Source organism: Hyaena hyaena, unplaced genomic scaffold (assembly GCF_003009895.1).
Source record: "Hyaena hyaena isolate Hyena2069 unplaced genomic scaffold, ASM300989v1 scaffold_204, whole genome shotgun sequence".
NCBI lineage: Eukaryota > Metazoa > Chordata > Mammalia > Carnivora > Hyaenidae > Hyaena > Hyaena hyaena.
The window spans coordinates 459182-485873 of NW_024080837.1; the positions used below are offsets into that span (position 1 = coordinate 459182).

The following is a 26692-nucleotide window of genomic DNA, read 5'->3' on the forward strand; positions in this document are numbered from 1 at the left end:
GGATCAAGAAGATGTGGTTTATCTATACCATGGAATACTACATGGCAATGAGAAACAATGAAATCTGGCCATGTGTAGCAACATGGATGGACCTTGAGGGTCTTATGCTGAGCGAAATAAGTCAGGCAGAGAAGGACAAATATCATATGTTTGCACGTATAGGAGGATTAGGAAGAACTTGACGGAGGAACAAGGGGGAGAAGAAGGGCGGAAATGGTGGGGGAAAGGGAGAGAGGCAAACCATGAGAGACTCTTGAATGCTGACAAAAACTGAGGACTGATGGATGTGGGGGGGAGGGGGGATGGGCATGGAGGAGGACACTTGTGGGGATGAGCACTGAGTGTTATGTGGAAACTAATTTGACAATAAACTATTTGTAAAAAAAAAAAAAGAAAGGAAAAAATAAAAAATAAAAAATAAAATGTCAAAGCCAAAAAAAAAAAAAAAACAATGACATTGTATAGAAACACAGTGAACGGAAGACAGGTAAAGGAACTATTTTTTTCTGGGAATAATCGATATACAACATCACAGTTGACCCTTGGACAATGTGGAGGTAAGGAGTGCTGATACCCCACGCAGCTGTAAATTCATGTATAACTCTTGACTCCCCCAAAACTTAGCTACTAAAGGCCTACTGTTGACTGAAAGCCTTCCCAGTAACATAAAGAGTTGATTAACACATATTTTGTATGTTTATATGTATTATACACTGTATGCTTACCATAAAGTAAGCTAGAGAAAAGAAAGTGTTATTAAGAAATCATAAGGAAGGGGAGCTTGGGTGGCTCAGTTGGTTAAGCTTCCAACTTCGGCTCAGGTCATGGTCTTCATGAGTTTGAGCCCCGTGTAGAGCTGTGTACTGACAGCTTAGAGCCTAGAGCCTGCTTTGGATTCTGTGTCTCCCTCTCTCTCTCTGTCCCTCCTGTGTTCATGTTTGCTCTCTCTCTCTTTCTCTATGTCTCAAAAGAAAAAAATTAAAATAAAACATTAAAAAAATTTTTTAAGTCATAAGGAAGAGAAAATACATTTATAGTTCTGTACTGTATTTATTGAAAAAATCCACATTTAGGTGGACCCATGCAGTTCAACTTGTGTGTACATTATTTCCAGCTGTACAATATATTTTATAATTATTCAAAATGTGCATATATTGTGAAATGATCACTACAATAAACCTAGTTAACATTGGTCACCACACATTGTTGCAAAATTTATTTTCTTGTGATGACAATTTTAATATTCTTTTAGCAACTTCCAAATATGCAATACAGTATTATTAACTATGGTCACCATGCTGTACATAACATCTCCAGATCCTTTATATTTTATAACTGGAAGTTTGTACATTTTAACTACCTTTGTTCATTCCACCCTGTCTTCCCTCTGTAACTACCAATGTGTTCTCTGTGCCTATGAGCTTGATTTCCTTTTATTTTTGTTTTTATTTTAATGATCCTACCTGTAAGTGGGGTCATATGGTATTGTCCTTCTCTGACTTATTTCACTTAGCCTAGTGCCCTCAAGGTCATCCATGTTGTTGCAAATGGCAAGATTTCATTCTTTTTTGTGTTTGAATAATATTCCAATGTATAGATAGACCACATTTTAAAATTGAAGGACAGGTAGGTAGCTTCCATGTCTTGGCAGTTGTAAATAATGCTGCAATGAACATGGGGATGCATATAGCTATTTGAGTTAGTATTTTCATTTCCTTTGGGTAAATACCCAACAGTGGAATTGCTGGATCATATAGTAGTTCCATTTTAAATCTTTTCAGGAAATCCCCACTTATTTTCTATAGTGGCTTCCCGCCACTAGTTCCCTTATCTCCACATTCTCAGTATCACTTGTTGAAACTTGTCTTTTAGATAATAGCCATTCTAATAGATGTGAGGTGGTATCTCATTGTGGTGTTGATTTGTGTTTCTCTGCTGATTAGTGATGTTGAATACCTTTTCAGGCACCATCTATATGTCTTGTTTGGAAAAATGTCTATGGAGATCTTCTGACCATTTGTAATCTTTTTTTTTTTTTTTTGCTCTTAAGTTATATGTGTTCTTTATATGTTTTGAATATTAATCCTCTATCAGATACAGGTATGCCCACTTTTTGAAAGTTCTTATTATGCTGCTTTTCTTTTATGAAAGACTTACATTAGTACCTATTCCATTAACTGAAAGAAATGAGAAGAGGATTTTTATCTTCATGAAAAAAGGTGAAATGCAAAAATAGTGTTCAGTATTTTGCAACAAGCCACTAGAGAGGCAGAGCACACCCTTAGCAAGGAGAGTGACCACCAAGCTGCTTCCCCAGGAACTATCCCCAGGAACTATACTATACAAGCCACCATAGTTTTGAATTATGTGTGTGAATATCTGTGCTTTATCTTAATTTATGTACCCATTAGCAAGGTGTGTCCTAAGGTATCAGAAAAGCTTAAAGGAAGTTTTTGGGGTATGAAAATTTTCAAGAAAAAAATTCCATATAAATGGAAAGCTTACAAAAGCTTTCATAGCAACACTACTTTTCGATAGCAGAGGAAAGTGGTATATACTTTTGCAAATATTTTCTCCCATTTGGTAGGTTGTCTTTTCATTTTGTTGATGGCTTCCTTTGTTGTGTTATCACAGCAAAGTTTGATGTAGTCCCACTTTAAAAATTTTTGCTTTTGCTGCCTTTGCTTTTGGGGTCAAACCCAAAGTCATCACCAAGACTGATGTCAAGGAGATTACTGCCTATATTTTCTCCTACATAAGTGGTGCTTTTAAAGCACAGGTTGTAATGCATAAAATATGGCAGGTGTTAAATAAATGATACCTATATTTATTTCACGGATGATTAAAACAATAATTCTATCATAGAACAAAAAACACATTCAGAATACCTCCAACTTCCTTGCTATCTTTATATTCTCATGTGTCCTTTCAAATTTTGTCCATACACATAGATAATCAAAACATTAGTATAGTAATCTTCACTAAATTTTTCATATGACAGTTTGAAAGAACAATGAATATAAATTTAAATTTAAAACCAGAAAGGATTGTTCTCTTCAATTAGGAGCTGTGCTTTGATTTTTTTGAAGATAGTTTGGAGAGGCTGAAAGTCCCTCAAGAAAGCTTCCTAGACATGGTTCTGAACCAGTGTTCAAAGTTGGGTAGGGAATGGTGCAGTACTACCTTGATGGGGGCTGAGAGCCACGACTGAAGACAGACTTACTGAGTCCCACTTACATGTAAGAGTCATTAGGCCTGCCAAAGGACCAGTTCCAAAAGTTCCAATGGACCAAGAAGACTGAAGTAAAGATGGGAAGGCCTCATGGGGGCTTACCATTGGAGGCAGTGGTAAAGTTGAAAAGTGTCGGTGGTGGATGTCAGCACCAAGGCACAAAACCAGGCCACCGCCATCTCACTGGGGACCAACATAGCATTCAAGGGCCAGATGGGCTCTGTCCCTTCAAATTGACAGAATATTTAAAAGAGATAGAATTTCACCAAAAGAGCCTCTTTTTAAAAAAAAAAAAACAACAGAAACAATAGCCTTATTGATATATAATTAACATATCATACAATTCACACATTTAAAGTATATAATTTAAAAAGTGGTTTTGGTATCTTCTCAGAGTTGTGTAACCATTACCACATACATTTTAGGACCTTTCCATAATCCTCAGAAGATACCCCCTGCCCATCAGCAGTCAGTCCTCATTTGTCCCCTGCTTCCTTAGTCTTAGGCAACCACTAATGTACTTTCTGTCTCTATAGGTTTGTCGATGCTGCCATTTCGTATAAATGGAATCATGCAGTATATGTGTTTTGTGTGTGTCTGACTGGCTTGTTTCAGTTAATGTAATGTTTTCAAGGTTCATCCATGTTGTAGCATATTATCAATACTTTGTGCCTTTTTATTGTCAAATCATGTTCCACTTTACGGGTATACCACATTTTGTATATTCATTTACCAGTTAATGGGCATTTCATTTGTCCTACCTTTTGATTGTCATGGAAAACGCTGCTATGAACATTTGTGTACAAATTTTTGTGTGAACATATGTTTCATTTCTTTTGAGTTATATGAAAGAGACCCTTAGAGTTTAGAAATTTCTATGCACTTCCTGTCTTTCTATATTACCCACTCTCTCTCTCATTCCTTGCAAACAATTTCTTCAGAATCCTGTTGATAATGAGGTCTGCAAAGTCATGAAATTCTTCTACCTTACATATATATTTTACATATAATAAATTTATTCAACAATCACTCAAAATATCTTTTATTTATTCAAGCTTTGTGCTAGCCACTATTTTGGATGCTGATGATACAAAATAAACTAAAGAGTGTCCTGCTTTTAAGGAATTTATATCTGGTTAGGGAGGTGGAGAAGGTTAGAGGCAAAATGACAATTAGAATATTATTAATATATTTTATAGCTGAGACTAAAAAGGGTCCTTTGAGAGCAGAGTAGGAGCACTTATTCTGTTAGAGTAGAGGAAGGTTAGAATAGAATTGTGATGCTATTGAGGCTCTCCTTGAACAATATGTGAGAAGGCATGAAGACAGAAGGGCGTTCTAGGCAGAAGGAATAGCATGTGTAATTGTCGTTGGGCAGAAAGAACATGGCTGGACTTGAACTCCTAAGGGTAGGAGATGTGGCATAGGATACCTCAGGTAGGGTGGTGGACGGATGGCAGATAAGGTGGGAAGCCAGGCAACAGTGAAATCACAAATGGATTCCTGTATCTTTCTAAGGATCTGGACTTATTTTGTAAGTAATGTGGCTCCACTGATTTTAAACTCCAAGATTTTAATTTTTTTTTTAAGTTTATTTACATTTTAGAAAGTGAGAGAGTGCAAGCGGGATAGGGGCAGAGAGGGAGAGAGAAGTGAGACTCTTAAGCAGGCTCCATGCTGACAGAGCAGAGCCAGACGTGGGGCTCAATCTCACGAACTGTGAGAACATGACCTGAACTGAAATCCAGTCAGACTCTATTTTTTTATGTTTTATTTATTTCTGAGAGAGAGAGAGAATGAGAGAGAGAGAGAGAGAGCACACAAGTGGGGTGGGTCAGAGAGAGAGAGAGAGAGAGAGATTCTGTGGGTCACAGAATCTGAAACAGTTTCCAGGCTCCGAGCTGGCTGTCAGCACAGAGCCAGATGAGGGGCTCGAACCCACGAACTGCAAGATCATGACCTGAGCCGAAGTCAGATGATTAACTGACTGAGCCACCCAGGCACCCCTATAAAGAACTCCTGAACCACATTTATTATTATATTTCATGATAAAATTCTTGGCACCCAGACAGCCCAGGACTGGTGGTTGAAAGAACTTACCTATGGAAGAAGAAGGTTTTGCCCAGGCATTATTGTTTTGCTGGCATTCTCCCATTTAGTAGTTCATATCTAAATATAGACTTCTTTGACTTCTTTTCGTTCCTGTAGGAAATTATTCTGCCTTATGAAGTTCATGATCCCACCATTGCCTTTCCAAGGTTTTGATATGTTCTGCATTAAGCTCTATAATACCACACAGAAATTAAAAATCAACCACTGATTCTTCTTTGAAGATCTGTTTCAGCTTCTCTGAATACCGTCTTGTTTGTTTAGTTATTCTGTCAATGCTTCTGTCAAACATGGAATCCTGGGAAGGCCTCAAGCTCTTTGGGGGCAAACCGTCGTCCTGAGCAAGTAACTATTCACTAGATCTTGCCAATTTTCACTTAACTAACTTTATGCCTTCAAAATAAAAGAAGAAAAAATGAAAATAGAATAATATAAGAGGGAAGTCAGGGGAAATTCCATAGAAGAGGCTAAGAATATCATTTGGTCAGACAGGATTCTAGAACTAGTCTGGAAGGTCAGGAGAAAAATTAAATAATCTCTTTATAGATGTTACAGATATTTGGTAATAACAATAAAGATGAAAAAATTTATATTATTAGTTTATGATCACATTCATAGAACTGCGAAGGATCCCAAAAGTATCCTGCTAGATATCAATGTCATTTTATAGTTTGTAGTATAGGCCACATTTTCTTTTTTTTTTAATTTTTTTTTTTAAAGGAGAGAGAGAGAGACAGCGTGAGCAGGAGAGGGTCAGAGAGAGAGGGAGTCACAGACTGAAACAGGCTCCAGGCTCTGAGCTGGCAGTCAGCACAGAGCCCAATGCGGGGCTCGAACCCACGAACCGCGAGATCATGACCTAAGTGAAAGTAGGACGCTTAACCGACTAAGCCACCCAGGCACCCCTAGGCCACATTTTCTTAGGTATTTAATTAGAAAATTCCAGAATTTTTCTTATATACTGTGTCTAATATCACAATTACAACTGTTTGCCTTCCCTCTTCCTTTTTTAGTGATTAAGACCAATTTCTTCATTTCTTTTTAAGAATGTGGACTGCAGACATCACCATAATTTATTGACCAAAACTCCCGAATAGTTGAGTATTGCCAAAAGTAGTGCTATTTCAGCAGCAACAAAAAATTGAAGTCCAAATGGATCAGTAATTGTCCAGTTTAGAATAGAAAATGGAAAACAGACCACACTGCAGGAAATATTGATACATTGCTGAGTGAATTCTAAGCCAGATATATAAAAGATTTTAGTTTTTATTTATATTCTTAAAGTAGGACATTATGAAGTCTTCTTAAAGGAAACATTTGAAAATTCTGTATGTATTGTTTTATTCCATATCAAAGGTAATCTTGAAAATTCCATGGATTTTTCCCATTTTTCTTTTTAGTATTTTTATTAAGGTATAACTCATGCAGTACAAGCTGCATAAATCTTAAATATACAGCACAAAAAATGTACGTATGCGTAAAACCTCCCTTGCTCTTTTTCAGTGCTGTGTAGTTTCCTATTAAATGGATATGTCACAACTGATGAATCTCTTCCACTGTTCATAAATATTTGGTTTGTTTACATTTTTGGACTATTATGAATAAAATTACTACAAACCTTTTTTTCTTTTTAAATATTTTATTTATTTCTAGGAGAGACAGAGAGAGAGACAGCGTGAGCAGGGGAGGGTCAGAGAGAGAGGGAGTCACAGACTCTGAAACAGGCTCCAGGCTCTGAACTGGCAGTCAGCATAGACTCTGACGCGGGGCTCAAACCCACAACTGTGAGATCATGACCTAGGTGAAAGTCGGACGCTTAACTGACTAAGTCACCCAGGCGCCCCACTACAAACATTCTTATACACAAGCACTCATTTTTATTGAGCCTATACTTAGGAGTGGAATTTCTAGGTTATAAGGCATATATATGTTTAGTATTTAGCAATACTGCAAAAAGTTTTTCAAAGTGGTTGTCCCAATTTGCACATCCTCTAGTTATTTAGTAGACTTCCAGTTGCTCCATATCCTTGCCAAACATACTAATAAGTTTAGTCATCCTCGTAGGGATATATACTCATTATGGTTTTATTTGCATTTTATTTTTGATGATTAATGTGTTGGGGACCTTTTCAAATGCTCAGAGCCTAATGGTTATTCTTTTTTGTGAAGTGCCTATTTGGGGCTTACCCATTTTTAATTTGGGAGAGGGGTAAATATTTTGAAGGGGTGCATAGGTTTTCTTTATGTTCTAGATATGACTTCTTGGTGAGATACATGTGCGGTAAATATCTCCTCCTCGATTGCAAGTTGCCTTTTTCTTTCCTTTAAAGATTTTTTTCTAATGTTTATTTACTTTTGAGAGAGAGAGACAGAGACAGAGTGTGAGTTGGGTGGGGCAGAAAGAGATGGAGACACAGAACCTGAAGTAGGTCCCAGGTTCTGAGCTGTCAGCACAGAGCCAGACACTGGGCTTGAATTCATGAACCACGAGATCATGACTGAGCTGAAGTGGAACGCTTAACCAACTGAGCCACCCAGGTGCCCCTGTCTTTTTATTTTCTTGATATTGTGTTTCGATGAACAGAAGTTCTTAATTTGAGTGAAGTTCAATTTATGAATATTTTCTTCTGTGGTGAGTGTTTTCTGTACCTTGATTGAGAATCTTTGCCCATCTCATGGTCATATAGGTATTTTCCTATATTTTTTCTTTTTTTCCTAGAATTGTGATCAAACTTTTTATTGACAAGACCATTCTCTCCTTGTGAGTTGCAGTGGTGCCTTAGTTGTAAATTGGATGATCATGTGTGTGAGCCTGTTTCCAGACTGTCATTAGTGCTTCCATGGTGTCTTTGTCTATCCTTGGACCAATATCACAGTGTCTTCCACTGTGACCATTCAAGAAAGTTTTAGTGAGAGTGCAAGATGTTCAACTTGAGAAGGATGTTCTTTTTTGAGATTGTCTTAAATATTTCAAACTCTCTGCAGCTCTGTTTAAACAACAGAATCTGATTGTGAACTTCTAGCACAGAACTGCTAGGACCTAACTGGGATAATATTGAATATAAATTTGTTTGCGGGGATTTGACATCTCTTCCAGTTAACATGATATGGCATATTTCTCCATTTAGGATGATTTCCTTTATTACTCTAGGCAATGTTTTCTAGTTTCAGGTTAGGCCTTATACATGTTTCCTTATATTTATCATAGGTATTGAGGATATTTTTATGCTAATGTAATTTGCTTTTAATTTTTATTTTTCTACTTTGTATCACATATAAGTACAGGTTTTGCCGTGTCTATGACACTATTAACATATTAATTTTAATAGTGTAATTATGTACCTCTACCTTGAAATTTTTTAAATTATTACCTTTGATAGAATAAATATACACAGAATAAGTAGAATAAAATTATCAAAAATTGTGCAAGACTAGTCACTGCAAACTGGCAAGCATTATTATTTTTTAAATTATTATATTTTCTTTTTTGGGGGGAGAGAAAGAGCAAGCAGGGGAAGGCTAGAGGGGTAAGAAGAGAATCTTAAGCAGGCTGCATTCCCAGTGGAGCCCAACTCAGGGCTCGATGCGGGGTGGGGTGGGGGTGGAGGGGAGCTCAACATGTGGCTCTATTCACAGCATGAGATTATGACCTGAGCTGAAAATCAACCGTCGGATGCTTAACTGATGGAGCCCCCCAGGTGCCCCTTAATAGCAAGCATTATTGAGGGAAATTAAAGATCTATGTAAATGGAGAGACATATGATGTGCATGTGTTGAAAGAGTACATATTTTTAGCAATGTTAAAATATCAATTTTCTCCAAATTGATCAGTAGATTCAGTAAAATATCAGCCAAACTCCCAGCAGGAATATTTTAGTAACTCCCAGCAGGAATATTTTAGTAACTGATCGCCTCATTTAAAAATTCATATAGGGCACCTGGGTGGCTCAGCTGGTTGAGTGTCTGACTTGGGCTCAGATCATGATCTCATGATTCATGGGTTCAATCTCCACTTTCAGCTAGCTGATGTCAGCACAGAGCCAGCTTTGGGTCCTCTGTCCACCTCTCTCTCTGCCTCTCCCCCGCTCATGCTCAAAAAAGGGAAAAAAAATCATATAGAAATGCCGAGGACCTAGACTAGCTAAGAAAACTGAAAAATAAGAAGACAGCTGGAGGATTAACACTATATAATTTTAAGATTTATGAAGCTACAATAATTATGATAACACGGCATTGGTGTCAAGCTAGATCAAAAGGATGGAGAATCCAGAAATAGATCACATATATGGACAACTGATTTTTAATAAAGACACAGATGAAATTCATTCTTTTCAACAATGGTGCTGGAACAATTTAATATATATATATATGCAAAAACTGAACTTTGAGCCAAACCTTACACCATACACAAAAATCAACTGAAAATGGATTTTAAAAAAATATATGTAGACTGCCACACTGTTAAACTTATTAAAAAAATAAGAGAAAATTTTTGTGACTTTGGGTTAGTTAGGCAAAGATTTCTTAGATACAACATCCATAGGAAAATCCATTAGTTAAAACATTGATGAATTGAGCTTCATCAAACCTAAAAACTTCTGCTATTCAAAAGACACTGTTAAGAGAATGAAAAGACCAGTTACAAACTGGGAGAAATATTTCCAAATTGTATCAGATGGAGAGGTTGTATCCAGAATATAAAAACAACTCTCTAAAGTAACAAATAAGAAAACAAACACCTCATTAAAAATAGACAAAAAGATTCAAACAGATCTTTCACCAGAGAGGCTATAAAAATGTCATATAAGCACACCTTTAGACCATAACAAGTGATGAGCAAGGATGTGGAGAAAATAGAACTGCGCAGATGGAGGGAACATAAAATGTTACCACCACTTGGGAAATTGGTGGCAGTTTCTTAAAAAGCTAGGGATAACCTGTCATATCATCCAGCCATTCCACTCTTGGTATTTATTAATGTAGGAGAAATCAAAGTTTATTCCATACAAAGGGCTGTGCATGGATAATCGTAGCAGCCCTATCTGTAGTAGCCAAAATTGAAAATGACCCAAATAGCTATCAACAGGTGAACAGAAAAACAAATTGTGTTATATCCATACAATGGAATCCCCCTCTGCAACCAAAAGGAATCAATTATTGATTAAAGCACCTATACAGATGAATCTCAAAATTATTATGCTGAGACAATGAGGACCTATAAAAAGAGTACATATTATATTATTTCTTTTATATAAAATTTTAGAAAATAAAAACTAATCTATAGCGACAGAAAGATGATCAGTTGTTGCCTGGGGCCAGGGTGAGGAGGCAGAGAGGGGCAGGGGAGAGATTATAAAGGTACCTGAGGAAACGTTTGGGAATCTAAAGATGTTCATTACCTTGTTTGGGTTAATGGGTTCACTGGTAAATACATATATCAAAATACATCAAATTGTATACTTTAAACATGTGTAATTTATTGTCAAGGATTCTTCAATAAAGGTGTTAAAAACTTTTCAGTAATATATTTATGCTATTTTCATGTATAACTTTCTTTTTAAAATTTTTTAATGTGTACTTATTTTTGAGAAAGAGAGAGAGGAGATAGAGAGAGTGAGAGAGAGAACAGGAGCAGGAGAGGAGCAGAGAAAGAGGGAGAGAGAATCCCAAGCAGACTCCATGCTTCCAGTGCAGAGCCCCACCCAGAGCTAGAACTCACCCACCTGAGCAGAAATCAAGAGTTGGACACTTAACTGACTGAGCCACCCAGCTGCCCCAAGAGACTATGGATTTAAAAAAAATTTTTTTATTTGAGTATAGTTGACACAATGTTACATTAATTTCAGGTTTACGGCACAGTGACTCAGCTTCCCTAAACATTATGTTGTGCTGCCAACAGAGTGTGGCTACCATGTGTCACCATACAACACTATTACAATATCACTGCCTGTATTCTCCATACTGCCTGTGCCTTTTATTCTGGTGACCTTTTCATTCTATAACTGGAAGCCTGTATGTCCGACTCCCCTTCACCCATTTGCCCACCCTCCCTTCCCGTCTGGAAACTATCAGTTTGTTCTCTGTATTTACACGTCTGATTCTGCTTTTCATCTGCTTATTCATTTGTCCCAGCCCTATACCAGGAAGAGAAAGAATCCTTATCATCAGTGACTGGGAATTGATGCTGGAATGATGCTGAAACTTAGTGAAATAATCCTTATTTTCCACTTGTTTTGTATCCTCTAGCTCCTATCCTGCATTTCCTATTTACTTCCCCACAATTTACTACCCATAGCCCCTACCCTTGTTTTTTTTCTTAAAAATTCTAGACAAGTTGATTGTTTCTTTGTTTAAAAGGTATAGAGGATTCTGCTCTGGTCACTTAAGATATTCATTCTCTTGTAAAGGCCCCCATATATATGTCAGAATTTAGAACAACTTGGATGCTTTCTCCTATTATTCTGTCTTATGCTAGCTTAAGTGAGACCCAAAGAGGGTAATTTATCCTCCCTTACAGAACGTATTATGTAACACCTACTGTTTTTATATCCATCACTTCATTTACTTTTCATAAGACAGAAGGCATATCATTTTATACCCGTTTTACAGATGAAGAAATTAAGCTAAAAAAAAGTGGCAGAACTGGCCCTGAAATCCAGGTTTGACTGACTCCAAAGTTATGGTACTTTCCATCAAACTACAATACAAAAATCACAAGTAAAGAGTTTGGGGAGGGGGCCATGTGGGTGGCTCAGTTGGTTAAGCATCCGACTTCAGCTCAGGTCATGTTCTCATAGTTTGTGGGTTCCAGCCCCACAGAATCTGAGCCTGCTTCAGATTCAGCCTGCTTCAGATTCTGTGTCTCCCTCTCTCTACTCCTCCTCTGCTCATGCTCTGTCTCTCTGTCTCAAAAATAAGTAAACATTAAAATAAAAAGAGAGAGATCTGAGGGCAGAGAATAAAATCCTAACACTTACTGAGGAAGTCAGTGAAGGCTTTGCTATTGAAGAAGCCCTATTACTTGAGAGGTAGTCATGGCTCTCAAGTATTTAGAATGTTCAGAGAATGTATTATTGACAAACCAAAGGTAAATTATATACTATTCCTGTGGAACAAGTAATGTTTTCTTCCTCATTGCTTCTGTAGTGCTGTTTATGTGGTCAATTTATAACTCATCCACTTCATATCTCAGTGAGTTATACTGAAGCTTGTAATTGACAATTAAGCTGCTATTTGTGTTTTAATAATGTCTAATATTTTAAAGCACCTCTTGAGATCTGTGTGAAATCCTCTTAAAAAGATACTTTATTATTTACAGTTCTGTGACTTAGATACTATTACTATCTCCATTTTACAAAGAAACAGACTGCAACATAAAAATTATCTACAAGTGTAAAGTAAAGAAAACCCTTAAGCCATATAAAATTAGCAACTATTTTGTGTATAATTTTGTCTTGGAGCTACATGAAACATCAACGATAGTTAACAAACATTTGGCAGTTAAATACATTCAAATGCATGTATAAATTATATTTCAAGCCACTTACAAATATGAGTTGCACTTGTATTATTGTCTTTTTATTATGTATAATAAAGTTGAGTAAGCTTTCAATTCATTTCTAGAATTTGATGTAAAGTATCACCGTTTCAAAAACAGGCTATAACAAATGTAGTTTGTTCAGTATGATAATGCTATTAGATTTTTTACATGGCCTTATTCACTTTGTGTTCTTGGAAATGAGGATACCTAAAGCCAGTGCTCTGTCTAAAAAGCTATATTTAATACTCTTAGCATGCTACACGTGATTATGTGTTCAATGAATGCTCAAAGAATTCTTTATGATGCTGATTATAATCCTCTGCATCGCTAAGGGCAGACAGCTGTTTACAAGAGATATTAATACAGGAAGAAGCACATACGTGAAACAGTAAATTACACACAAGAATGCACGGTGACCTATTGTAGCCAAGTTGTCAATTTAACCATATAAATCCATTTAAACAGTACTTTTTCTGCCCTCTAAATCTTGGACTAATTCTTAAGCCAAACGTGTAAAAGTTTGTGAGTGTCTATTATGTCCCTAACTGGGTCTCAAAGATGAAAGCTACATATGTTTCCTGCTTTTACCGGGCACACAGTCGGCTTCACTAGCAGAAATCAGGTTTGGGAAATAACCTGGAACGTGCGCGTAGGCCAAGAACTCACCCTTCCAAACTTTTGTTCCAAACCGACAAATAGGGGCTGGGATCCCGCCCCTTTGAAGCCCCTGTCAGTCAACCTCTCTGTGGGCGGGGCACGCCCAAAAGCTGTTTCCGTGAGCATAACTGCGCATGCGACCCAGGGAGGGAGGGTGACCCTGAGTTGTTGTCGTGCAGGCGCAGCTTAAGACGTCGCGCGTGCGCAGGAGCTCTGCGCAGAGGCCTGCCGGAAGCCAAGATGGCGTGTGTGTGTTGTCCAGGCCGCAGTTGGCGCCTTATCAGTATCTAAGCCGTCTGTTTTGTAAGGGGCTGTGGCAAACGCCCTTTCTGCCGCCATGGCCCGGCATCGGAATGTCCGAGGCTATAACTACGATGAAGGTATGTGGCAGGGTCGTGCCGGGACGTCATTTTCGCGGTTCCAGCTGGGATCCCAGCCCGTTGGCATACACTTTGATCTGTGAATTTCTCGTTAGTGGTGACAGGCTGGAACTCAGAGTAGGCTCAGTTGGAGAAAACAACAGTACATCTGAAGGCCAGCGAATGGCGTCGTTTTCAGTCGTGATTTCTGCCCTCTGGGATTGATTTTATTTTAGGGCAGGAGAGGTGCCGCACGCCGTCACATGGGGAGCACATTTGGGAAGGTTGGGATTCGGTGGTATTTGTGCACGTCACCTCTACCTCCCATTGTTTCCTCCCAGGTTGGTACACCGTTGCCTACTTCCAGGTACTCTCTTCCGACCCCACTTTCAAAAAAGCCCACGAAACGATGCTCATTTGTAACAGACGGATTGATTTCATGCTTACATTCCATTCTTAGGCTGTAACTATCAGATGTACATGGTGATTCTTTTGTGTTTGTTCATACACACATTTTTGCGTAGAACCTGGCTTGAGCTAACTGAACTTATTTTCTATGAGTTTCAAGTTCAGTTGGAAATTTGGGAGACGATGAAAAAAGATAATGACAAAGGCCTAATTAATAAGTGGATCAGATGATCTTGAGGTGTATTCTCAGTTCTTGGTTGATAATGCTCAATATACATGTTTTTTGGAACGGGGGAAAAAAAGCAGCACTAGAAGCAAGGGGCCCCCAGAAAGTACTTACTGATTTTTGAAAATGAAATTAAAAAATGTGCATATGTATGTTCTCTAGGAGTTTAAAAGGAGTTAGAAACGTTTAGGAAAGTGCATCATCTCATTGTAGTCGATAGTTCTAGGCATCACCAAGCATCATACAAACTAACATTATAAACAAAAAGAATGAGTGCAAAGGAGTAGCAAAGACCAGTTGCTTTTTAAAGTGTGCTTAATATGTTAGTGGTTGTTATTGGCACCGTCAACAAATTATTCTAGAACATCGGTATGCCCTAACCATAGTGGAGGGTAGCTGACACCCTGTGCATTTGGAGTCTCACTTAGTCAGCCTGTTACATGTTAGGTTCCTGGTGTTCACTTCAGATTGGAGGTCGTTTTAAGTGCTGCAGTGGATGTATTACATGTGGATCGCTGCTATCTGAGAAACGACTTTACCTTGAGAGATAGTTGTGTAGTTATAACATAAAAGATATGGATAGGCCTAATTGCAACGTACTCTTGTCTTCAATAAGTACAGATAATTTCCTCAACCAGCATTATTCGAGTGCTTATTCTTCATTAATTGAGTGCTCTAGAATACTGCTGTAAGCTTTGGGGACCAAGAGTAAGATGTGTGAATGACTCTAAAGGGAGAAATGCACAAGTAACAGATGATTCGAGTATGACATGCTACAAAAAGTACTCCCAAGGTGCTGTGGGAGTTACCTAAGTGAGAACACCTTATTCAGACTGGATTGGAGGAGTTTAAGCGGGATTTCTATGTGAAGGAAGGCTTCCTGGACGGTCCTTGGCCGGTGGGAGTGAGTGCTAAATAACTTTTCACCTGGGCAATCCCCAATCAGGTTGTCGTTTTGGTCATGTTACTTTGGAACAGCTGATGACATCATAAACAAGCTATTCCTGTAGCATCGGAGGTTCACCCCCATTTTCTGCTTATAAAAGTTCTACTCATTTTAAGGGTCCAGTTTATTTCTCTTTTTTTTCCCCCAGTTAATGCTTCCTTTGTATTATTTTCAAATAATAATTTGAAATTTCTCAAAAGTAATATAACTTTATTAGAGTATGTGCTTTAAAACCTATTGGTTCCTCAATTTAACTCTCACTTTGTACTTCTCTGTCATTTGGATAGTACCTTACATGACTGCCTTTAGCTAATGCTCAATTAGCTCCTAATTTAAAAGTCCAGGAGGGCATAGTCTGTCCCTTATTGTTCTATTTACTCTGTTGTTACATTTACTCCAGTAGCTGGTAAAATGCTTTCTGTACAGTTAATATTACAAAATTTTGTTAAGGAAAAGAACCACTTTACAAAAATCTTAGGAAAGAATTCCCTCCATCTTTATTTATTTATTGAGAAGAAAAGAGAGTCCTAGCAGGGGAGGGGCAGAGGGGGAGAGAAAGGGAGAGAATGAATGAATCCTAAGCAGGCTCCACCCCCCAGCTCAGAGCTGGATTCAAGTCTCCATCTCACAACTGTGAGACCTTGACCTGAGGTGAAGTCAGAAATCTAGAGTTGGAGGCTCAACCCACTGAGCCACCCAGCCACCCTTCTCTTCATCTTTTTATATTGTGACACTATTAGGGTCACTTTCAGTGGGAAAACTGACCTGGTAAAAAAAATTCTGTCTTTAATATCTAAAAAGGTTTATTTTTATATTTTTTGTAAATGACTCATTTATTTGCTAATAAATGGCTAATTTGGGATTGTGATCTAATAATTTATTGACTGTTACATATTTTTATCCAATAGTTGTATTTATCTAATTTTTCTTTACCATAAACATTTAGTCTCAGCCTTCGAATGTGTTCTTCCTGATACATGAATACCCTCAGAAACTAGGTACCTATCCTTTGGAATTTGTTTAAATATTACTTTCCCGAGGATCATTCTCTAGCCACCCCCCTTCCAGTTCTGTTTTTGTTGTTCATGTGTGTGTTCCCAAATCACTGTATATTTCTCATGTCTCAGACACTTGTCATGTAATTTTGTAATTGCCTGTTTTTTGTGTCTGGTTCCTGTTAGATTTTAGGTTCATAGAGATCTGGAAATGTGCCTTTCACTCACTGTTGCCCCTCACATATCTTTCTTAGTCCCTGGCTGAGTCTGTTTATCAAATGAATAAATACATTTGTGTAAATATATTTATGTTTCTTGGAGATTTTAGTTTTAAATTGATTGATTCATTAATTTATAATAAAACAAAAATTAATTTAGCTCCAAACATGTGCTAGGTAGTTGGCTAAGAAAGAGCCTTGTCCTGATGGAGCTTACAGTCTCTTGGAATGAAACAGATGTATAGTGCTTTGAAGACAGGCAGTTGGAGAAGTGTGCTAGAGAGTAAAAGTTGGGGGGGGGGGGGCTTGCTGCTCTACCGGAATGGTCAGGGAAGCTAGTGGTCAGGGAAGATGTGTGCAAATAGGTGACATTTGAGCTGGAACATTACCTAGGAGAAAGAAGCAGCTTGAGGAAATCTGGGCAAAGTGCATATTCTGGTCAGCAGGGAAAAGAGTCCAGTTAGGGTGAATGGAGAGCACAAGGGAGTTTAAGATAAGATGGTTTTTATAGAACTTAACTAGCTTGACATGAAGAAAATTTGTTTTCATGGTCTGATTGTTTACCACATGCTAGTCAGTTGTATGGGAAATAAATGCTTTGGTTATAGAGAGCACTTGGTGAACAAAATGAATGGATGGCTTGTTTCAGATTTTAACACCAGAGAGACGATTCAAGTGTGCGGCCTGTAGTGGTATGATTTTTTGATCACATGAAGTGAAAACTTGGGAAATTTTTAATAAAGCCCAGTTAGCTTAAAAACCAAAGAACTGTGTATGTCTTTATGCATGTAGAAAGTCAGTGAGCATCTATTTTGTGGGTAAAATTTTTGGAAGTTTTTGGAAAAGCAGGCATTCCATGTTCCTTTAATCTTGAGGGGCAGTTTAGTTTGGAGAGAATTCTGATGCTTTCTTGTTAATAACTAAGAATATAAAAAGAACTTGAAAATAAATTTTTTTGTGTGTTTTTATTATAGATTTTGAAGATGATGATCTCTATGGCCAGTCTGTAGAGGATGATTATTGTATTTCGCCATCAACAGGTAACTTTTGAAAAATAATTTGATTTCTATTATTTGGGGTTTTAAAAATGTTAAGTAAGTATTGTCATTCTAGGACTCAGGTGTTACATAAGGCTATAATATTATGTAATGTTTAAAAGATAATTGTATGTTAACTTTTAAAGGTCTATAAAATCATTTCTTTACCTAAGAAAAGAACTTTTTAATATAGTTTATTGTCAAATTGGTTTCCATATAACACCCAGTGCTCATCCCAACAAGTACCCTCCTTGATGCCCATCACTCACTTTCCCCTCTCCCCCACCCCCATCAACCCTCAGTTTGTTCTCAGTATTTAAGAGTCTCTTAATGGTTTGCCTCCTTCCCTCTCTGTAACTTTTTATTTTTCCCCTTTCCCTCCGCCATGGTCTTCTGCTAAGTTTCTCAAGATACACATATGAGTGAAAACATATGGTACATGTCTTTCTCTGACTTACTTCACTTAGCATAATACCCTCCAGTTCCGTTCACATTGCTGCAAATGGCCAGATTTCATTCAAGAAAAGAATTTAAAGTATTGATTTCATCGTTTAGCTTTCAACAATTGGAAGAAAACTTTGAAAACTGTGTTTTTCCCAAAATTCTTTGTAACATGCAGTTAATCTAAATTGTACTGAAATGGTAGTTTAGCCAATAATGAAAATCTAAGACTTTTTGAAAGCAGATAACAATTAATTTTATATACTCAATAATCTTTTGAATATTAGAAACATTGAGGTGTTATACATAGACTATGTTTCATACAGTACTTCAGTTTATCTACTGTTAAGTAAACCAAATATATGTTGTTCAGACTTCTGATAGAGCCAGAGAGTGATTAGAGCTCATTTTCCCGTGGGACTGGGCATCAGAGTTGTATTTCTGGCCTATCTGTTGAAAGAATTCTTCTTTGCCACTGTATAAAGAAAACCTGAAACTTTCATATGTTCTTTTCAGCAAATGCATAGTGTTTGACCAGACCTTTTCTCAAAATGTATTTGTTTTCAAATTTCAGCCTGTTCTGTAAACAGTTAGTTAAAATGCCCCACTAAATTTTACTATGCCATGAGAGGGTAAAATTAAATATAGTGCAGTACAACATAAATGTAATCCACAGCACTCATTCTCTACAAGTTGAAGGGCTTAATATAATTAACATTCTATCAAAATCCACTTTGTCTTTAATACCGAATAGTCTGTGAAGCTGTCCTGTACACCTGTACCTGTTTTAATCTCATTCAGTCTCTGAAGACCAACTGTGTCCCTTCTGACTGTTTAGAATTCCTCTTTCTTTACACAGCAGAGGTGCTCCCCAACTCGTCTTAGCACCTCTCCCTATCCTGTTACTTGTTCCTCTGAAAGGCATCTAGCTCCTGATTTGTGCTTCCTCATTTAGCCTTACTAATTGGGCCTTTTCCTCTCTTGCTCTAGTGTTACACTGTTACCAGTCAGGATCCTGTTAGGAGATAGAAATTGCACCAGTCATTTTGCCAGAAAGAATTTAATACAAAAAATTGTTAACTAGGTTTTAGAGAACACAGAAATACAAAAAGGGCAAGCAGAGTATCAGGGAGGTGATAACTTCAGGAAGCATTTACAGTTCCGAGTTCCTACAGGAGCACGTGGGTGAGGTCAGACCCAACCTTTAGAGGCTCGTAGAGGTGCTTCTTGGAGCTGGAACTTAGACCTGGGCCAGGAGGGTGTTGCTTTGCTGTTTCGCCTCTCAAGTTCAGAGGAGGGGCTGTGAACCGGGGACTCTGTCCTCTGAGGAGGAGGACACTGCATGGCTGGTACAGGTGTCTGCGAAAGGACCTTTTGAAGCTTGGATTCAGCCTTTTTGAACAGGGAGTTCTAGCCAGCTGTCTGGTTAGGGGGTCTGAGGGATATGGGCAGGGCCACACTGAAGCTGGTTCTGGGAGTTTTGGGAAAACTGCTAACTGGCAGAACTGCCGTTACTGCATGTGCAGTGTTGCTGGGGTGATGGGGGCTGGACACGAAGCAAACACATGTCTTCCTCTTCTGACCTGCCAGCCTCCCTCTAGCATCTCCCCATTGGCTGATCCTAAAAGGGAGCCAGCTGTCAAAGAAATGAGCTTCCTAGAGACTGCAACCGCAGTATCACAAAGCAGAGTAAAGAAGGCTGGGTTAGAAGATGAGAGATGGTTTAATCATCATTTTCCTTTAGAGCTCCTTATGCAGGGATTCAAGTCCTCATTTTGTAGGGATGAGAGATAAAAGAGATTTCATTTTTTCCAAAGAACCTCCCAGCACTTGCCATTTGCAGTGTTAAAAAAAAATTCATGGGTTACCCCTTTGGGGCTCCTATAATATACTGTCATAGTTGACTAGGTGATAAAGTGGTATCTGGTAGCATTAACTTCATAACTCATATTGTAAGCGCAGTGGAGAGCATGGCATGTTTATGAAACTGAGAAGATGATGTGAGGGTGATAATTAGATTGGAGTATTTTATTTTATTTAGAGAGAGAGAGAATCTTAAGCAGGGGCTTGATTCCAGGACCCTGGGATCATGATCTGAGCTGAAATCAAGAGTTGGACGCTCAACCAACTGAACCACCCTGGTGCCCTTAGATTGGAGTTTTTAAAAGAATCTCTTCTACATAGTAGAGACTGGATTGGAGGTAGTACATGAATGAATGTACATAAATTAGTTTGGAGACTATCATATTAATCTAGAGATGATATTTGAGGACAGTATTCTCTTAGTGTGGTCCAGGTACCATCAGCATCACTTGAGAATTTATTAGAAAAGTAATTCTTGGCCCTGTTCAGAGTGGGGCACAGCTGCTGTTTTATTTAATAAGCTTTCCATTGTATGTTCCTGCTTGCTTTGAGAGTCAAAGTTTAGGACAAGGGTGGTAGCATTAGATTTGGAGATAGATTCAAGAGATAAATTATAGGAGCTAAGGGCTACAGGATTTGGAAGTTGGTTGAATCTGCCTTGCACAGGATGGAAACCTTTATCGAGAGAGAGACTCCTGAAAGGCATCTTAATCTTGCAGGTTAACACATTCATTTATCTAGGTTTATCTGGATAAACTATTCTTGATCTTGCGTAAGGAACGCATCAGTACACCAGGTCCGGGATTCAGAGGGTGTTTTTTTGAGATTTGCATCCATGGCCCAGCTTTCTTGAGGTCAGAGCTTATCCCCTCGTCTCTCATAGGTCCTTGATGGTGTGTCGTGTGTGTGGTTCATATTCAGGATAGTTTTACTCTTTGAGTTACTTCTGTACACACCAAGAAGTCAGTGACATTATTGAAGCAGGAGATACAGTAAATGATTTTGTGTTTTTTCTATGACAAACTGTATTTTTAACAAAAGCATGTGGTTTGGGATTTTTTAATTTTTCAAAACGTGGATAAAATAGTATTGGTATTAGATCAGAAATTTTCTTTTTTAGGGATATATCTTCCAAGTGATTTTCAATGAAAAATGAACAGTTTTAGAAGGATACTCTGTTCTTAAAAAAGAAGCCAGTTCATTGAAGAGCTGATTGTATTCATGGTCTTATGAATTCTGATAATTGACTGATTTATATCAATTAATAGGAATTTTTCTAAAATTCATCAGCACATGTATTCTTTTGAACTCTGGTAGGCAGTTTTCCTAATGGAAAGGGAATTTCTAAGTGTTACAGCTTTTTTTCCTTTAGAAAGGTTGACTTTGATATTGTATACTGAATATAAGTCAAGGAATTGAGGATGGCAGAAAGAGCCTGTATATACAACTTTATTTGAACAGTTGTGGGTTTTGTTTCGCCTACTGTAATTAGAAACGTTAAAGGATACACTGAGGCATATTGCAATTTTTAGGAATTTATTCGAGCAAACGTCAGTTTGAATCAGGCAGCTCCAAACTGGAAGTGGTTAGGGGCACTCCACCAGACTGAGCAAGGGACAGGGTTTTTATAGAGAAGATAGGAAACAGAGCAAAGAAATTATTTGATTGGTTGTAGCTTAAAGGTTGCATTATTTGGGAAAGCCTAGTTGGATTTTTGTGATTGGTGGTTCTTTTTTAAAAAAATTTTTTTAATGTTTATTTTTGAGAGAGACAGAGAGATTTGACAGACAGTGCGAGATGGGGGTGGGGCAGAGAGAGATGGAGACACAGAATCCGAAGCAGGCTCTAGGCTCCAAGCTGTCAGCACAGAGCCTGATGTGGGGCTCAAACTCATGAGTTGAGTCCTGAGATCATGACTTGAGCCCAAGTCTGAAGCTTAACTGACTGAGCCACTGAGGTGCCCCTGCTTGGTTATTCTTCTTAATCCTTAGGCATTTATAGGAATTGACTGGCTTAGTTTCCCACTTGTTATCAAGGCATTGGAGCCACCTCAGTCAAAAGGCCTCCAATGATAGCTTAAACAGTAGCGATCCTTATTCATTCCATTCCAACTCAGAATCTTTATTGAGCATCAGTTAACCCCATTCTAGTAAGTTTATGAATTAATTTGGTATAAAGAAGCATGTTAAAAGTCCTCTTCAGGTGTACCAGAGTGGTATGGTGAGTGGAGCATTAGTCCTGCGTGGATCCGGGAAGTCTTCTGGAAGGACTGGGACACGTGGGAGGAAGCATGGCATCCTAGACAGGAAACAGCGGTGCTTGGGCAGTGGCCTCTCTGTGAGGCTTACTTGAGAGCACTCACACAGTTAATGCATTTGCAGCAGGGAAGAGGGCTAGGAATGGAAAAAGGCAAATTTGGGAAGGCAGTTTTTAATTTTAGGTGTGTCATGTCAGCTTATCAGAGGTTTTTGAAGAAGGTAGTATTTTAAGAAAGGAACTGATGACCGTCTACAAAGTGGACTGCAGGGGGATTTGTTGGCCAGTTTTTCCTGATCTTCTCTGATATGAGTCAGCTGGGAATAATTTTAAAAATACAGATTCCCAGGGGCACCTGGGTGTCTCAGTTGGTTAAAAGTCACAGTTTGGTTCAGGTCATGATTGCATGATTCATGAGTTCCGGCCCCACATCGGGCTCTGTGTTGACATTTTGGAGCCTAGAGCCTGCTTCGCGGATTCTGTGTCTCTCTCTCTACTCCTCCCCTACTCATACTTTGTCTCGCTCGCTCTCAAAAAGAAGTAAGACATTAAAAAAAAAAAAAAAAAAACAACACCGCAGATTCCCGGTCCCATTTCCAGTATCATGGAATCAGAACCTCCAGAGGAAGAAGTCCCGGCAGTTGTATCATTAATGAGTGCCTCTTACATGATATTTAGTTTACGGTGTTTAGGGAACAGTTTGAAGCAGTTTAGGAGTCACGTTTTGAATTCTTTGAAATTTTATATATGTTTAAATTCCTTAAGTTTTAAAAGTCATTATGTCCCAATTTTTCAGAAAGCATTTCCATCAAAGTTTGTGACTTAAATTTAGAATAGTATTTTTTATTTATCCTTCTCTTCTCTTTCTTACTCTTTTTATTGTATTACTTGCCTTTTGGGTTCTCATTTCAGCTTCAAAGATTTGGACTGTTTTTTCCCCCACTAGTAGCTATTTTCCCTGGGGAATTGGTCTACCTTCCTTCCCTCCCCAATTCCCAGCAAATTCAGACAACACTATTTCCAAAACAGTGGCCACAGCATAAGTTTCTGAGTTAGAGTTGTGTGTGGACTGGGGGTAAGAACCGCCCCCCCCCCTGCCCAAGAAAAAAACAGTTCCTCTGAAGTTGAGTAGGAGCCTGAATATTGACAACTTCCCATTTCCCTGTCAGTATTTCCTAAATGAAAATCGTTGAATTACCCGATTTTTTCCTTACTTAATTTTTGGTTTTTCTTAGGGTTTTCCTCACAGTTGAAAGCTATGAGAGGTTAGGAAAACAGTTAGGAAAATAATTTATAAATCACCAGGCACAAAGTCCAGTTTACATTTTTTAGTACTACCCCATTTGATTATTACTATTATTATTTTTTTTAATGTTTAATTTTGAGAGAGTCAGGGAGGGACAGAGAGAGAGGGAGACAGAGGATCCCAAATAGGCTCCATGCTGTCAGTGCAGAGCCTGATGCGGGGCTTGAACTCATAGACTGAGATCATGACCTGAGCCAAAACTGAGAGTTGGATGCTTAACCAATTGAGCCACTCTGGTGCCCCACCCCATTTCATTATAATAGCAATGCTCTATTCTCCTTGTATTAGAGGGAGATAAATAGGGACATATATACATCATAATATGTGTATTATTTAAAAATTTCTTAAATGTTTATTTATTTTGGAGAGAGAGAGAGAGAGAGAGAGAGAGGGAGAGAGAATCTGAAGTAGGCTCCAGGCTCTGAGCTGTCAGCACAGAGCCTGATGTGGGGCTCAAACTCACAGACTGTGAGATCATGACCTGAGCTGAAGTCTGAAGTCAGAGGCTTAACCAACTGAGCCACCCAGGCGCCTCCAGAATATGTGTGTTTTCTAAAAGCCTTAAGTCTTCTGAGCTGTATACAAAAAATAGCAGAACTGGGAAGAAATAGGTTTATGACAGATCACTCAACCTGTATAGCAAAACAGTATTTAATAAAAATGCTTGCACATTTGAAAAGATACCTTAACTTTCTAATAAAGAACTATTTCATTAACTATCGAACTTTACATTTTTAAGAAAGGTAAAAGCTTAATAGAAATGTGAGAAAGAATTAAACAAGTAATGTTCAAAGGCAAAATGCTCACAGATCTTGGAGAGCCAAGTAGTAGGTGTGCACAAAATAAGTCACAGGTCCTCCCAGCTGAGCCCAGAGGAGGAATGTGGCATTCTCTGGCTTTATGGTACCATTATAGTCACAGTGCAGTCTGTGTTAGACGATACTTCTTACCTGCTGCTTTTAGGTGATGATGCAAAACCTTGAAGTGTTAGGGCAAAATCTCATAACCAAAGCAACATGAATGTTTTACTCTCCTCATTCTCCTGTGTACCATTTGGTGTGAGTAGATTGTGTTAAGGAAACATGCATTATAGAATAGATAGAATTCTCTCAGCTGCTATCTCTCTTATTTGTTCTCTTTGTCCAAGATGTCTTCCACCTCGTCCTCAGTTTTTCTGATGTTCTCAGCTTATTTTGTGTAACTGCACCATTCGTCGGTGATTACTTAGTCTTCTGTGCCTCTGTAGTACTCATCTGTACTATTCATTTGGTTTTTAAAATGTATCATTATGTTTTTTTCCTTTGCTTTTACTACTAATCTCTGAGGCCATTGTTTATATATTCTGTGAATAGATAACACTTATGCCACAGCCTTCTGACTATGGATATTACACGTAAACCATAGTATTATCTAGGGTCTATATGTGCATTATTTATATACATTAGTTATAGACTTTGTAGTTAGTTTCTCTTTCTTTCATAGGTTATGCCTTCCTGAAAACAGGCACAAAGGTTAAATGTGGGAACACTAAGCAGTAGACTTACGTGTTTGTTATGTGCTCTTCCAGAAAGCTAAATAATATAAAATCTATGGTAACACTTTGCCTGTAGAATACTGTATTTCTATCTTTCTTTTTTCTTTTTTAATTTTTTTTTATGTTTTATTTATTTCTGAGAGAGAGAGAGACAGCATGAACAGGGCAGGGTCAGAGAGAGAAGGAGACACAGAATCTGAAACAGGCTCTAGGCTCTGAGCTAGCTGTCAGCGGGACTCAAACCCACGAACCATAAGATCATGACCTGAGCCGAAGTCGGACGCTTAACTGACTGAGCCACCCAGGCGCCCCTGTATTTCTATCTTTCTTAACTTATTCTTTAATTGTATTTTCTTCACGATTGAACACAAGCTGCAGGAAGTGAAGTCAATGGGTATCTGAGGTGGAAGAGTCAACCGTGGGGGCGTGTGTGATGATTTTTCTTTGCTCACTTATATTTGGTTGATGATACACAAGCATATATTGGCACTTTTTTTTGTCTTTCCTCCTTTTAATGAAATATACAATACCAGTTACATGTTGAGGGATGACCGTCTGTGTAGGTTGGCACAGACTAATGTCTGAAAATCAGAGTTAGGTGTGTGACACTCATATAAAGGGTAGACAGTGCGTGATAGTAAGAGTTTTTCAAAAGTTAAGGCCTATGATTTTGATCAACTCTTGGATTCATACAAAATTAGCAATTCTCAGAAAGTGAAAATTAACTTGTTTTTAGTGTTTTCTTAATTGTGCCAATAAGCAAGTTTGGTAATTGGTTTGACATATTTGTTCCAAAGAAGAGAATATGGTATAGGCAAGTTGGGGTGGGAGGCAGGGATGAGGTGTTAGGAAAGGCAGTGTTTGAAAACCATGGCAAGTCAGCTTGGTGCAGGTTTTGGAGATAAACAGGAGGAGGGTGATTGTAGAGGCCAGTGAGTAGTTAGTACGGACGTCTGAGCAGGATTTGGAGTATGGTGTGTTTTGTCTTTGTTTTGTTTTTATCCATGTTTACAGAATGTGGGTAAATGGCTTTAGGTGGCAGGTCAGCATCTTTTGTCTTTATTTTAATTTTTTTGTTAAAAAAAAAAAGACTCACTGGGAAGTGGCTGTGCTACAGCATTCTTCCATCATTTTCTATTCTAGCTGCTCAGTTTATTTACTCACGACGTGACACACCTTCTCTTGTGGAGCCTGTAGAAGAATATGATTACGAAGATCATAAAGAGTCATCCAGTTCTGTTTTGAACCATCAGCTATGTGGAATTGATCAAGGTATAGTAAAAAGTAGTTTATCTGTGCTTCATGTTTGAAAATGATGGTAATCAATACACCAGAATTTATCAGTTTTATTGTGATTGTTCATGATAGTGATTGTGGGTGTGAATGATACATATATATTTTGTATCGTCAAGGGAAATTGGCATTTTGTTAAGTATATTTTTGAGGAGTGTATGGTTAACCATGTGGCTGAAAAATTGGTTGTGTGGCTATTATTTGGTAACTGGAATTTTTGACAGAGATCTTCGTTTTCTGTCTTCAGGAGAGAAACTTCAGTGATTTGTTTT

At 38.1% G+C, this 26692-nt stretch overlaps 1 protein-coding gene across 2 annotated transcripts in view; it reads left to right on the forward strand.

The window, feature by feature from the left end:
* The first annotated feature begins 13623 nt into the window (after positions 1-13623).
* HBS1L (HBS1 like translational GTPase) overlaps positions 13624-26692 on the forward strand; it is an 86453-nt gene continuing 73384 nt past the window's right edge. Inside the window, exons 1-3 of one of the 2 annotated variants that reach the window (XR_005530194.1) lie at positions 13624-13918; positions 17665-17730; positions 26271-26399. Coding sequence is in view for 1 of the 2 variants with exons in the window: in XM_039242057.1 (XP_039097988.1) it covers positions 13876-13918; positions 17665-17730; positions 26271-26399 (238 nt within the window). In the remaining variant the exon portion in view is untranslated. The remainder of the gene's footprint in view (positions 13919-17664; positions 17731-26270; positions 26400-26692) is intronic. The other variant, XM_039242057.1, reaches the window with a different exon arrangement.